Raw genomic sequence first — 14,677 nt, forward strand, 5'->3', positions numbered from 1 at the left:
TGAATGTTATGTGCTCTCAGGTGTAATTGGACTAAGAACACCACCCCAAGTGATGGAATTGGTCATAGTTGGGCATTCTTGCCTCTTTAGGACCAAGAGGCGCATTGATTCCCCCAAGGAATGGAATTAGTCACAGCCGGACTTTTTTTCACTTGTGGTAAACCCCAATGGAGAAGCTGGTCACATTTGGACATTCCTGCCACCTGTGGGATGTGGGCAAGTTTTCCATAATGTGGACGTAATGTGCTCTCAGGCTTAGGCTGGGCAATTTACTGATGCTCTCTCAAAGCTCTTACCAAGATGATTTTGTGATTAATTATGGAGTAGTCCTACTACTTATCTTAAGAACTCCTTGTGCTCTAGCTAATATATATGCCCATTATTTTCCCAAATTATTGATGGCTAAGAAAGTTAATCTTGGCATTCTACTACTGGAATTGTTGTTTGTGTAAACTGGTGAAACTCCAAATTAGGGACATTACATGCACCTATGGCAAGACAACTAGGATTCTACAAGACTTACAAGCAAATATGAGAAAAGTTATATTGGACAAGAGTTTTGAAAATTTACTCAATGATATCGAAGAATACAAAACTTGCCACGAAAAGAAAGCACAATATGACTTTTCCACAAATTTCCTACTACCATTGCCTATTCTCAACCAAGGATGGAAAACTATATCCATAGATTTTATCATAAGCCTCCTAAAGGTAAATGGCAAATATTACATTTATGTCATAGTGAAAAGCTTAACTAGGTTTGCACACATCTCTGTCATTCCTACAAGATCAAAGCAAACCAAGTAACTGATTCAAATTTCAAACATATATTTGGGATACATGGATTACCTAAGAATATCATTGGGGATGGGGATAGTACATTCCTTTAACTCCTTTGGTAAAAGTTGTTTTATTGTTTGACACCAAGCTTACTCCCAATACCAATCATCAACCACAAACAGATGAACAAACAAAAATAGTGAATAAGTGGGTTGAAGGTTATTTAAGAAACTCTCAAAGACAGCAACCAGCAAGGATCAAATGGTTGCACCCAGAAGAACATGGATATGATACAACACCTCACGTCCTTGAATGGTTATGATCAACTAACTTTTAAAATTTGGCATTCATCAATAGAAAAGTAACTATAGACACATAAATCTGTCCATACACGACTTCGCATGATTTTAGTCCATCATACCCAGTTAAATAAATATTTATGATTTATTTTATCTGTTCTTAACCTCTACCCCTCACCCTTGAATAAATTTGCATTCATTTCATTAATTTAGCCTTTTATCTTAATCCCTTACCTTCAATTAAATAAATTTATATTTATTTAATTATTTCTAAACCTTAGCCCACATACCCTCCAACTAAATCAATTAGTTAACATTCACTTAATTAATTAATTTAGGCTGATTAACCTCTATTACCATTCTTTCTATTATTTAACTCCATATCACCCTCAATTCTTGCCCACTCAATCCTAGCCCTTGAATCCATCTACATGAATCAAGATCTAAACTTGTCATCATGTGACAAGTGTCCATACTTTCCTCTTGTCCACACATCTGTAAGCATGAAATGTCACATCATAGCCAACCTACCTCTTACACGTGTCAATTTCACAAGCCCTCTACCTTTTACACATGGGACTTTCACAACTCAACCTATCACTTACACGTGTCATAGACATGTCTCTTTCATGAGCTTCCCAATGTGTGCTCACAACACACTTAGCCCTTACACTTCAATTCTCTTTGTGACACTTGTCACAAGGCTAAGCCTCCAATCTAGAACCACACTCCAATTCAATCCCAAACATCCATTTTACATTCAATCTTGGCCATTAATTCTACTAGTGAAAAAATTATAAATTGAGACCTCTTATCTCATTCTAGGAATCTCTTCACATGCTATCATTATGTTGTCAATTTCAACACTAAATCTCCCTTATCATGTCACCATGCTGCTAAATCAATCAGCAACCAGATCCAACCAGTCAACATATTAGCAAATCACTTTGAGGTATACATGTGTTTGTTTGAATAAGCTAAATTTCTACGCATATTCCATTTAATACATTTGCATACATTTAGTACCAATAGCTAGTGAATTGGTAGGAGTCACTCAAGGATAACCTACAATATGAACACCTCATTTTGAGGTCATTTGGAGCTGAAGACATGGTTTTGCTATGTACACTGATACATCCTTACAAGTGGACTTCCATTAAGCAACATGGATCTACAAGGATCGAACCTCCCTTCTATGGACTTTACAAAAGTTGTCCAAAAGATGGTGAAATTACTTATGAATTAGTATAGTCAATACAATGTTTTCCTATGTTCCCCCAAGTTTCCGGTACAGGGACGGCAGGATGGGTTTCCGGGGCGGCAAATTTTTTTGGCGATTTTGGGGACGGGGGGGGACGGGGACGGCTATATATATAGGGAAATTTTAAAATATAGTATATACATTGAAATTTGTAAATATACATGTCATTCATATGAAACTAAGCACAAAGCATGTCATTTAAACATTATAGAACCATAACATACAACATTTGAATGCCCTCTATGAAATAATATCCAATTTTAGTATTTTACTATTTAGTATTTTAGTATCCAATTCTCAAAATGCATATCAAAACAATATCAGAGAACACTGAACAATGAACATTAAGTTATTAACCATTGTCAATATAATAAAACTCATAATGATAAGCATGATAAATCATAAATCTGAAAATCAAAATCAAAATATGCCCAAAGCTATAGGCTGCCATAAAGTAATAAGTATCATATAATCAATGTATCATAATCATGTTCATGTTCAACATAAAAAGAAAAACATAGAAAATGAAGCAGACTGCTGCTCCTATTCTGCCTCTACTAATCCATGGCATCAAAATCAGAATCCTCCTCACTGTCATCCTCCACAGGAAGCGTAGTCTCATCTAATGGAACCCCAACCAGTCCTGGTGCTATGTCATCCTCATCTATCTGGGCCACATCCTCAGGCTCAACATCCCATCGCAAAGCTGGTGTCTGCCTATACTCTGGAGTCTGCCAATCGGCAAGTCGAAGAGCATGATGCACTGTCACTAGCTTCTCCGCTCTTTTAGAGGTAAGTCTATTCCTCTTGATAGAGTGGATATATGAATATGTGGACCAGTTCCTCTCTGCAGCTAGCAACCTGTGAAAGGAGGCGACCGGCAAGTATCTTTAACTCAGGTGTATCTCTCCCATGCCAAGTCCACCATCCAATAGGATCCCTCTGTGCCAAAACAACTCTATCCAACCTTGCTTGTGGCTTACCCAAGTTTGGGCCACGAAGGTTGGTGAAGTCAAGGAACTGTGCACGAAGAGTAGAGGCATCTTGAGCTGAATACATCTTATCAATTGCTTTTGTGAAGCCATCCAAAACCTCAGGATCATCACATGGGAGGCCCCTTCCACCCAACTGTGCATACCATTTGGGATTTAGAGCAAATGCTGCCATATGAAGCAGGGTATTCATTATGTTCCACCTCCGTGTCACAATAGGCCTAGTATGCTCCTCATAAAAGCCCAATGTAGGATCCTTTGCCGCAACAATTCTCTTCATCTTACCCAACATGCTGTCAATAGTCTCATAGATCTCTCCTAAACTAGGAGCATCAGTATCAGCATATCTAATGACATCAACAATGGGTGCTATGACAGAGCAAATGTATTTGCAAGATCAAAATGCCAACAAAAAAAAAAATCAGAATTAGAATTTTAAAAATTTTAAGATTATTAGTAGGAAAATCAGCAAGCAAAAGACTAATAATAAATTTAAAAACCAACAACTTACTTCATTGTGGACCACCAACTCTCATCAAGGATCCTTTGCCTCACTGCTTTTCCTTCAGTGGACTTAGAATGAGACCATCGTCCCCACTCTGGATTCACCACCATCAATTGAAGGGCCTCATACACCTCAATCATCCTCTCCATCAAGATGAAATATGTGCAATACCTATAGCAACAATTAAAAATTAAAAATTTAAACTTAAACATTAATGATTAAAATTTAAAACAAAAAGCATCACATGTAAATAAACTTATAAATAATTTTTTTAAATAACTTAAAGTTAAAACAAACTAAAAGTAAACTATAATTATAATTGACATACCTTGTCTCGGCTGGTTTGAGGAACTCCTTCTTAGAGAAGGACCTAAATAGAGCAAGTGAAGTGTGGTGGTTGCAAATAAACATTTGCACTTCTCTAGCTTCTAGCACCGCTTGCTTCACCCATTCAATCTTCCCTATGTCCTTCAATGCATCGTTCAAGGAATGAACACAACAAGGGGTCCAAAATATATGCCTATAAGCACCCTCTATCATCAAACCTGCTGATTTGCACACAGGTCCAGAATCTGTGATAACCTGTACAAAATTAGAGGGCCCAATCTCCTCTATGGCATCTCGCAAAATGGTGAACTGAAAATCTGCATCCTTCTTCTTTCCTGAGCAATCTATGGCTCTCAAAAAATAAGAGCCAGCAGGGGATGTGACAATGATATTGATGAGTGGCCGATGTCTAACATCGGTCCACCCATCCATCACAATAGAGCAGCCTGTCCTAACCCAAGTGCGTCTCATATCCTCAAATAATAAAGCAACCTTTGAGTACTCTTCATCTAGGATAGTGGTTCGTAGCTTATGCTCACCGGGGGGCACAAATGAGGAATTCATGCTCATAATATCTTTCACCATTTGTTTATAATAAGTGGAACGGGCTGCATTATATGGGATACCATTAGCAACAAAGAATTTACCAATGGATGCCTCACACTTCTCCTTTGCCTGTGCATTAAACATACTTTCCACCGAGCCCTTCTCACTACTACTTATCTTTCTCTTCCCTCTAGACCCACTAGGGCTGCCACTAGTACCAATGGCGGATGAAATATGCCTAGATGATTGTGAGGGAATGGATGGTGATGTGACTGTCAAATTTTGCCCCTCCATTTCAACCTCTAAGTACAATCTTTGACATTCTAATTTTTGTTCATCGGTTAGGTTAGGACAAGCTTTGACTCCTTGGCATGTAACACCTAAAAAATGTGACTTCACTCTTGTATAGCTGCCTTAAAATCATCAAGACAAACATGACAATCCCACACCCTAGTCCCTCCCGAATTCTTTTTATCTTTTGGCCTAGGTGTGACATATTGGAGAAGAGGTTTTTTCCTATTGAAAGGACCCTTTGCAAAATTCTTCATAATGTCGGAAGGGCATTTAAACAAATCAGCTTTAGGATTGGGTTTTTGCCTAGTGTCACTACTAACAACATCAACCTCTACATTTTCTTCTTCACTACTACTACTTGTACTCCCACTGCTGCTCATTGTGTTTAAATATGCAATTGAATAGATATATGAGCTGAAACAATGAAAAAATTAAAAAAAATCAGACTTTGCAAGCTACAAATTTATTAAAAAAATGATAGATGAAAGCACAAAGAGTTTTATACTTACTTGGTAGACAAAATAGAAGATCAAACCCTTGGTCAAGCTCTTGGAAGCAAAACTATTACCTCCTCTACTTGCAAAATGAAAGCTTCAGCCGGCTGCAACATAAAATGAAAACCAAAGAATGGTTAAAACAATTTAAATGTGTTGAGTTTTATACATTTTAGGGTTTTTGGAGGAGTGGGGCCCACTAGCCGACCAAAAAAGACACCACAAATGTTTTTTTAATGTTTTTTTTTAATGTTTTGAGTTTGCAAAAAAGGGGGACGGCCAACCGTACCTGGTACGGTCGGGGGACAGCTAGACGTCCCCTTTCCGTACCGAGGACGGCTAGCCGTCCCCTTTTTGTCCCCCCCACGTCCCCAAGTTTTGGGGACGTCCCCTGCAAGAAAAAGGAACTTGGGGACGGCTAGGGGACGTCCCATACCCGTCCCCCCGTCCCCAAAACGGGGGGTTTTAGGCCGGGTACGCGTCCCCGGAGAACATAGATGTTTTCCATGTGTCTTGCCTCACAAGGGCACTTAGACAATGTATTGCAACATTAATTGAATTGCCACCCTTGGATGATGAAGTGAAGCTCATTTTGGTGCTAAATGTCATCATTAATACACAAGTGAAATAGTACAAAATAGTCAGAAGATACATAGTTCATTGGAGGAATCTACATGCAAAAAATGTTACACAAGAAATCAAATAGTCTTGAGCACCCAACTCTACATTGCTTGTGGTAAGCAATTTTGGGAAGGGCCGACTTCTAATGTCCCTTTTACTTAATTAATGTAAGACCTATCCTTATTTTCCCAATAAGGATATAGAAGCAACAAATAAAATAATAGCTTATAGGGGCATTGATTTCTAAAAAGAGCTGTCATGACCTCAAGGATACTTGGCGAATTCTTCACGATAGATTCTATATAAGCTTATTAATGAGCTAAAAGTTGGTATTCATGACAGAGTAAGGGCTATTTAGAGGAAATAATCTCTTTAATATTTTAATTGTTATCTGTGAGAGGGAAAATGCGCCTTTAAAGTTTATGCTTTGTGCTATATGTTAAAGTGCTTGGTTGCCTTTGATAAAAATGTCATTTTTCAAATAATCTCTTTAATATTTTGATTGTTGTCTGTGACAAGGAAAATTCACCTTTAGAGTTTATGATTTATGCTATATGATAAAGTGCTTGGTTTATGATAAAGTGCTATATTTTGATTGTTGTCTGTGACAAGGAAAATTCACCTTTAGAGTTTATGATTTATGCTATATGATAAAGTGCTTGGTTTCCTTTGATAAAAATATCATTTTCCATATAATATCTTTCATAGCCTGAGCTCTCTCTTCCAATATCAATTCAAGGACAAGAACCCTTCAATATGGAGATTTGAGGACAAAACCTCTTTGGTTTCCCTAGGGCAATCTCATTAGAAATTGTATTTGTGCTGAGAGGTTATGCTTTCTTTTCCAACAACTATTAGCATTTGGAGCAGCAACATATGATAATAGCAAAATTTATGTCATTTATACATGTTTTCTATTTGATGATATTCCAACATATTTTATATTTAAAATTGTTGAGCTCACTACAAATTCCAACAAGGACATTCCAGATGTGCATCTGCTGGAGCATTTCAACAAACGGAAAACAAATGAGAGAGGAAAAGTATTAAACCAACTAATTGTCATTAAATAATGGAAAAAGTGAAGTTTCCATCCGCAAATGGTACAAATTACGCCTCGTACAAAGTAAAAGGGGAATAAAACTCCAGAACCAACCAGATGTAATTTTATGGTTTTACAACAATGCTACAAGAAACATGTTTACCAAAAGAGACTGTCCTTAAAATATTTAGTAATGACTCATTGCCATTGATAAGGAGTTATCCTGTCACAGCAGATCTTAATAATTATGTTACACATAACAAGCTGAAATGACCAGAGAAACATAACTGACTTGCATCTGGTAGTGTATTTAAACAACCATAATCGAACAGAGAATTATGACTGACTAGCATCTAGTAGTGTGCTTAAAAAAATATGATACAGAAAAACAGTTGATTTCTATATGTCATGAAAAAGACTGGCACTTCCAAGTATTATGAAATTGTGATAAAAAGCAGTGTGAATACTAAAAGTTTAAACTTACCTCAGTAAAATCCTGATTTGAAACAGCATCAATGGATACATCCTCTTTTTTGTTCAAATTTAAGATTTCCAAAATGATATCAGTTGTCCTTCTTCCTGTGTAGTAAGGCTCTCCTATCTTCTTGGTACCTATAAATATCATTAGACAAGTTCTAAGATCTCAAATGGTGCAGATTTGAGCCGTGTGGCTAGTTTGACATCAAATTTAATGGAATAGTAAAAATAAATGTTATTAAAAAACCCAAAAACATATATGCATTACCAACAACTTGTACAATCCGGTAGAACACCTCCTGCCGATTGCCTACTCCAGATGTTCTTATTCGCACAAAAGAACCAACAACTTTGGCATAAAAGCTGGTAAGGTCTTCCAGTAAATCTTCAATTAATGTTCGTCGCAAGTAGACTAATCCAATATTATGGACATTTATAGCAGCATAATCATTTGGATTGGGCCTTAATGCTTTCTCGTCAACCTTTTTCCGAGTCTTGCGCTTTCTATCAGTAATCCTGCTTATTTTTTCTTTACTGGCACTAAGATCAGTACGGTTATCATTATCATGCTGGGCATCCTCTTGGATTTCGCACACTGAACTTTCTTCCACAAAACAAGACTGCTTTGAAGAGAAATGTGATTCAAGAAGCTTTAACATTTCAAACCGTCCAACAAATGGTTTTCCAAACAAGCAATGCAACCTCTCATCACAAGAAATGACACTTTTCTTGCGAGGATCTTGAAGTTTATTCTCCTTTATATATTGCAGCAAGAGGCGTTGAACCTCGAAAATGGAGAAAACTTTTTCAGTGTCTTGTTTCACAAATCTAATAAACTCTAACAACTCCTTTGAAGCCCAACCAGTGAATTCTCTACGGGCCAGTTTCGCCTTCTTTCCTGATTCTTGCTCCAGTCGAGTGTCATCGTGTATACCAGTGAACGTTCTGGACCTCCTCCTCCTCCTTTTCATGCTTATCTCATACTCCTCAACAAGCTGATCTGATCCATTATCAGAACTTGAGGAAGACGCATCATTTTCATCAAATGATACATCAGATCCTATATCCTCAACGTCCTTGTAAGGATTTTTGGCCTTCTTGATCTCCATTAATGTCAAGGATAGTTTATCCTTCAACTCAAGCCAGTAATCCTTGAACAAATACTCCCAAGTTTCCCTGTCACTGAAATCAACTTTTACCTGTAGAATGCATAAAATCATGTAAAAAAAGATTCAAGTATTCAAAAAGCATGAAACGTGCAAGCTTGAAAAGCTACGGTTTTGAAAAGCTGATATTCGTTGCTGCGAAAAAATAACATGAATAAGCTATGCTATTTAATAATACGTTCCTACAGAACTGGTTAAGATTATTCTAGTGATAATGGTGAAAGAATTCAGCATACCCCATCTGAATGGACATCTTTATCCTCCTCTATCATGAGAACAAGTGGCAGGCAATTTTCACAAAAGCCCCTGTTTTTTTTTAAGCAAACAAATTCTACTTCTCTTATGCAAGTTCGGCAAACAGAATATGTACAGGTATAGCACAGAAATTTGGCAGGCTTCTCACACTCTGTGCATGTATGCCAACCTGATATTCAATTACCAACTAAAGTTATTGAAATCTAGAGAAAAATCTTGACATATACATAATTGTCCGAACCAATCTTAAAAAACGCAGTAAATTGCCGAGTGTAAAGCCAAAATACATTATTTTAGGCTTCTTGATATCAAATAAAGTGAAATTGAAGTTTGCTTATAGAAATTCAAATATCTTGGAATCGTGTAGGTGTGAGAAAAGAGTGTATTGGAGCATGCAATAACAGTAGTGCAACCCTAATAGACTAATAGTACCATGGAACAATAGTAGAGCAACCCTAATGGACTAATAGTACCATGGAACTACTCACCCAAAAAAATCTCCTAAAATTTTCGGGCAGTAATTGCTAAGAAAATTTAGCTAAACGGCTGAATAGGACAACTACTGTAAAAGGAAAGATTCCAAGGCATACCACAAATCCAGGGTCCTTTTGATTGAACGAAAGTTTCGTCTCCTCCCACACACTCTGCGTGGTATGCCTTGGGACATCTCCTGCACGCACATAATTCAAAAATTAAAAATGAAGGAAAAGAAACAAACGTAAATTGATATGTTAGAGGGTATGTCACTCACTTGCGATCACAGAGAACCAAGTTCCCCCCATCGTAACAAGCGAAGCAAACATCTTCTTCTTCTTCAGCTTTCTTAGCCGTTGGTGGGGATGAAGAGAACGATTTGGGTTTTCTGCCACGTCTTTTCCTGGTGTCGCTGCCCTGGTGTTGAACTTGTTCTTGCTCATCGCCACCTTCCACCTCAACTCCGTCTTCGTCTTCGTCTTCGTCTTGCAATAGAATTAATTCTCTCTTTTCATCGTCAGTATCCATCCTCTCCAGACAGTGGCAATGCCGGTTGTATGAGCAAAATGTTACCTTCCAAATTCTGAGTACAATAGAAATTCCTCGTTCTGTAACAATGCTTACCCTACCACTAGCAGTGGGGGTATCAAACTGAAACGCTACAGAATTATGATTGCAATACAACAATATATCCCCGCTTTCAGAATTGGGTTTGCCATTTGGGTTGGAAATAATACGTAGCCCTATGGGCGAGGAAAACGGGGTAAAGAGTTTATCGACTAAAACGATGTTTGGGCCTTCCCCACGAGTAGGCATATCAAACAAATACAAAAGCTCTCCCTAACACACCATTATCATTATTTTCCTCTCTCCAGCTAATGGCAACACATGTATGACTCGATTCACCACTTGGAAGGAAATAATTCCTTACACAAATGTTTAGGTATTTGTACGTGACTTCAGGCAATAAATTGTGACACGGTTTATGCTCCTTTCGACTTTGATTTTGTGTCAAGGTTTCTTAGTTGATTGTGAGGAATCACTAATTCAACATTAAATGTTACTATTTTATATATAACTAGCACTTGTACCAGTGAGAGGTTCAAGGGATAAGCCGATAGCGTAATTTTAGAAAACTATTATTGTATGAAATTGCATAGTATAATAAAGGGTTAACCAAATATTTTCTCGATGATAAATAATATTATTTTTCAAGAAAATATGATTTTTAGTGTGGTCCAATAGTGCATAACAACAATGGTATTTTAGAAGCTGAGGAGTAGTATACAATAAAAAGGAAATTTTTTATTTGAAGCATGCACAATGTTTGATAAAAATGTTGACCAAGAAATGTATGTGTAGACCCAAATAGTAATTATATTATAATTGTAAAGTGACATTTGAAACATGCATGATATTTGATAGAAGCATTATTTTGAAGTAATAGTAACTGTGACAAATTTGATTGTACAATGTAATTGTATGAGTATTACTTGTAGGATATCCCATATTACATTTATATATCATCTATATGTCAAGTCAATCTGAGTTTTGTCGTCTCCTTGCTGCATATAGTGAACTTGTAAAAGAGAAGTAAACAAAAATGTCATCAAACAAATTTAATTCTTAGTTAAGGTAAATTTTTTAAAAAGGAAAAGTGTATAGAAGGATGGAAGTGATTACAAAAAAGTATCTTGTCAAAGTGAGAGCAAGGACAATTGAGCTTCTTCTTTCTTTCTAATAATATTGTAGGGATTTTTTTTCATTTTGCAAAAGTGCTCAAATGAGAAGGCAAGTTCAATTTGAAAGCCTTGTAGGGATTTGACCCTTGATATGGTTGTAAAGGTGAGGCCTTGTCTTTCAATTTTACCTATATCAATTGTGGCCCGTTCTACTTAGGCCTTGTGATTTGTGTATAGTGATAGCCCAAGCAGTGGTTAGTGGTAGTTGTGTACGGTTGCCTCAGGTAATTAGATGGATTGGTATGGTTTTTGGGTTGTTGACATCCCATGGAGGCCTATTGTAGCTATCAAATGTGACAGTAACATATGTTGGCAACTAAGGAGGCTTAGAGGTTGGGGCATATACAATGTCCTTAACTACACCAAGGGATCCATTAACAAGGCCACCTTGTATCCATAGGTTTGTGGTAAGCATGACATGTTGGAATTTACATATGAGCACTTCTTGTGAGAGTTGGTCATCTATACATGTTTCAGCATTATTATGTTGAGTGTTTACAGCTACACAGAGTGCAATAGGTGCATTTAGTTGTTTGAGTTTTTGTTTATTATGTATAGCAACTTGTTCATTTGTGGTGAACAAATGTATTGCTTGGTTGAAGTTTGCTTGCTTAGTTGGTGGAAGGTGTGTGTTTGTGTGTGTCATTAGTAATTTCCAGTCATCCTCGGTTGGTTCAGCATCGTGCATGTTTTGTAGTGCATGACGAAACTTTATTTGTGTTGGGTCACCACTGTCTTGTCTAAATATTGTTTGTAGAGTTACAATGATATTAAAATTGAGCTATTATATGTGCTACATATATAGGTTTGTACATAACAGGAGGTAGCTTTGCAAAATCACCAATTAGAATTATAAATAGTCCCCCAAAAGGAATGTGTTGTCGGTGGCGAAATGCCTCATGTAACCTCGAATCAATTTTAACTAACAATTTTGGGCCTATGAAACTCATCTCATTGATCAAAATATATTTGATGTGTTTCATTTCTTCTTGGTATGTTGTCAATGTTTTTCTTTGCAGTGGTTTCATTTCTCTAATTGGTATCTTAAGGGTTGCGTGTATAGTTGTTGCATGTATATTAAATGTAGCTATTCCAGTTGGTGCAAGAACAAGGATAGGAGTTCAGCCATGTGGGGATGTATTTTGAAGAGACGTTTGTATGCAATTGATTAGATATGACTTTCTCATTCCTGTTGTTCCTTGCAAGAGCATGTACAAAGGTTTAATATGTCTATTCGCAATGGAATTGCCTAAAATTAGTTGAAGGGCCAATTTTTGTTTAGGTGACAACTTGTACTAACAATTGTAATCATGTTTTGGTGGTTGATTAGCTTGTTGAGATATCTTAGTTCTATGAACAAATTGGTTTGCATCTTCGTGCAATTGTGAAGGGACACTGTGACCTTCCCAGTTGTGGTTCTTGTCAAAATCACGTTTACCCAACATGTCAAGTTCATTAAAGTTGAAATTATTGATATGAGACATATTTGAAATTAGTTCCCACTCGTGCAATTGCCATGGGTCTTTTAGAGATGGCTCATCCTCACTTTCGATATCTTCTCCCAAGTCATTTTCAGTTTGTTCTTTGCGATCAATATGCCAAACAATGTATTTTTGCAATGACATGGCCTTCCAGTGAGAAATGATTACTTCTTTCAAAAGATCTATATCTTTTGTGAGTGAACGAAAATGTTTGTACAAAAGAAGCTCACTCCAACAAAATAGTTCGAAATTGTCAGAGTCTTCAGGTGGAACCATATAAAATTTTGGGTAGACTTGAACACTTGCTTTATCATCTCTATGACGCCATTTGCACCCTTTACGATTGGTTGAATATGTATATGATCAAGCTGACTCTATGAGTGAAATTTTCTCTAAGTGTGATGGGAGTTGTATGTAGGCTTATATGTAGGTAGATTGTATCTCATGTCCATCTGTAATTGGTTTAATGCGATGAATTTTTATTTTTTTCCAACATTAAGCGATATGAAATTGTCGATTGCAGATGACAAGTGAAAGTTTTTGTAGCATGTGGCATTTGGCATGTTTCTTGTGCACTAATATCGTGCTCTGAAACAATTTCAGACATGAATTTTTGGTATGCTTTGACAGCATTATCTTGCTTGTTAGCATCTAAACATATCCTTGATAGCATATTTACACAACTCTCAGATTTCTTCTCTACTTTAGAAGTGTATTTGACCATGTATTTGAGAACAAGAAGATGTGACGTGACTGGTTAACAATCAATGTTTGCCCTCCAAATAGAAAGCATTTGTGGATTATGTATGTTAACCCTAACATTATTGTGTACGGGCACATATGACTTGCAACCTAAGTCATCACATATCAATTATGACTCATCACATTCTGTCCAAGGTGCTTTATACCTGCATTCTAGTTGGTGGCCTTTATTTCGTAGGCAAGTCCATTTGGTGCATTTGGTGTGTCGTTGTACATGATTAACCAATTCTTCATAGTCAACGTGTGGATTAGTCACATTTATTACATGTGTGTTGTGCAAGGATGAATCATCTATTGGGCCCCTATGAATAACATTTTCAATATCACATTTGCCTCAAGGGTTCCAAGCAGTGACATGTTGGTCAATAAAATCTTTGGCCTTTTTTACTTCATCTGGATTACCTAAATCCAATGTCTCCATATTAGGTGCATTTTTTAGCCAAATGAACCCATGAATGTGAGCAGACCCACGACTTTGCCACTCATAACAATACCAATAATTGACTGCCCCCATTAGTTTCTTGATGACGTCTTCACGAAAGATTGTAAGACGTTGATGTAGGTATAATGCTATTGAATGGGGGTTCCTAATGACATTATGTATGCGATGTTTGTTGTTTGGGTTGGTAAATGCTATGTCTAGAGATAAGATTGCATATAGGTCAAGCCATTTGATGTCAGTTGCGCTTGAAGTGAAGAACAATGTGGGAGTACCTATTTGGATAATAAGGTCTATTAGATTTGTGTTGTGTTTATTCCAGCATGAGTGTGTACCTCGCAAGGTGGATCCAAAATGCATTAGTTCTTCTGCTAATTGACAATCGAGCAGGTTTGTTAAGTGGGACCGAAGATTTTCAATAGTGGTTGGTATATTATCATCAATTTTGCATTTAATAAACACCGATGCTAGAGCTTGGCTATGATGATGCATCATAAGGTTAAGGAGGAAGTATGTAAACTGTGGGTGTTGACCAAACCTATTGTCATGGTAACACATAAGGTGTAGAGCATATTCATGAAGTTGCACATCTCTTGCTCGTGGTTGCATGGGTTGTGCTGTTCAATTTGGGAATAGAGTTGGAAATGCCATGTCAAACAGTCCCTCAGTGGTGTACTCATTAATTGGTGTTGAACTGATGTGGGGCCAATCGAGTGTGGT

General features: G+C 37.0%; 2 protein-coding genes across 2 annotated transcripts in view; both read right to left on the reverse strand.

The window, feature by feature from the left end:
* Positions 1-10,378, reverse strand: part of LOC149538823 (zinc finger CCCH domain-containing protein 19-like) — a 98,363-nt gene extending 87,985 nt beyond the window's left edge. The window contains exons 1-5 of the mRNA XM_089800147.1: positions 9,811-10,378; positions 9,650-9,729; positions 9,041-9,228; positions 7,907-8,837; positions 7,646-7,773 (exon numbers count right to left, since the gene is read on the reverse strand). Of these exons, the coding sequence (XP_089656273.1) occupies positions 7,646-7,773; positions 7,907-8,837; positions 9,041-9,228; positions 9,650-9,729; positions 9,811-10,349 (1,866 nt within the window). The 5' untranslated portion in view covers positions 10,350-10,378. The remainder of the gene's footprint in view (positions 1-7,645; positions 7,774-7,906; positions 8,838-9,040; positions 9,229-9,649; positions 9,730-9,810) is intronic.
* LOC149538824 (uncharacterized) lies at positions 3,587-5,139 on the reverse strand. The gene is made up of 3 exons (XM_089800148.1): positions 4,166-5,139; positions 3,844-4,008; positions 3,587-3,701 (listed from the first exon to the last, which is right to left on the reverse strand). Exons 1-3 carry the CDS (start codon positions 5,002-5,004, stop codon positions 3,689-3,691), a joined length of 1,017 nt encoding a protein of 338 aa, XP_089656274.1. The 5' UTR covers positions 5,005-5,139; the 3' UTR covers positions 3,587-3,688.
* Positions 10,379-14,677: the final 4,299 nt, after the last annotated feature.

The sequence above is a fragment of the Cupressus sempervirens genome, chromosome 9, assembly GCF_028749045.1.
Source record: "Cupressus sempervirens isolate cs-2001-9-10 chromosome 9, ASM2874904v1, whole genome shotgun sequence".
NCBI classification, from domain to species: domain Eukaryota; kingdom Viridiplantae; phylum Streptophyta; class Pinopsida; order Cupressales; family Cupressaceae; genus Cupressus; species Cupressus sempervirens.

Coding starts and splice junctions, on each gene's coding strand:
- LOC149538824 (XM_089800148.1), bottom strand. CDS start 5,004: ATGGAGGGGCAAAATTTGACAGTCACATCACCATCCATTCCCTCACAA. Junction 4,009..4,165: donor CTCAAACCAGCCGAGACAAG/GTATGTCAATTA, acceptor TTGTTGCTATAG/GTATTGCACATATTTCATCT.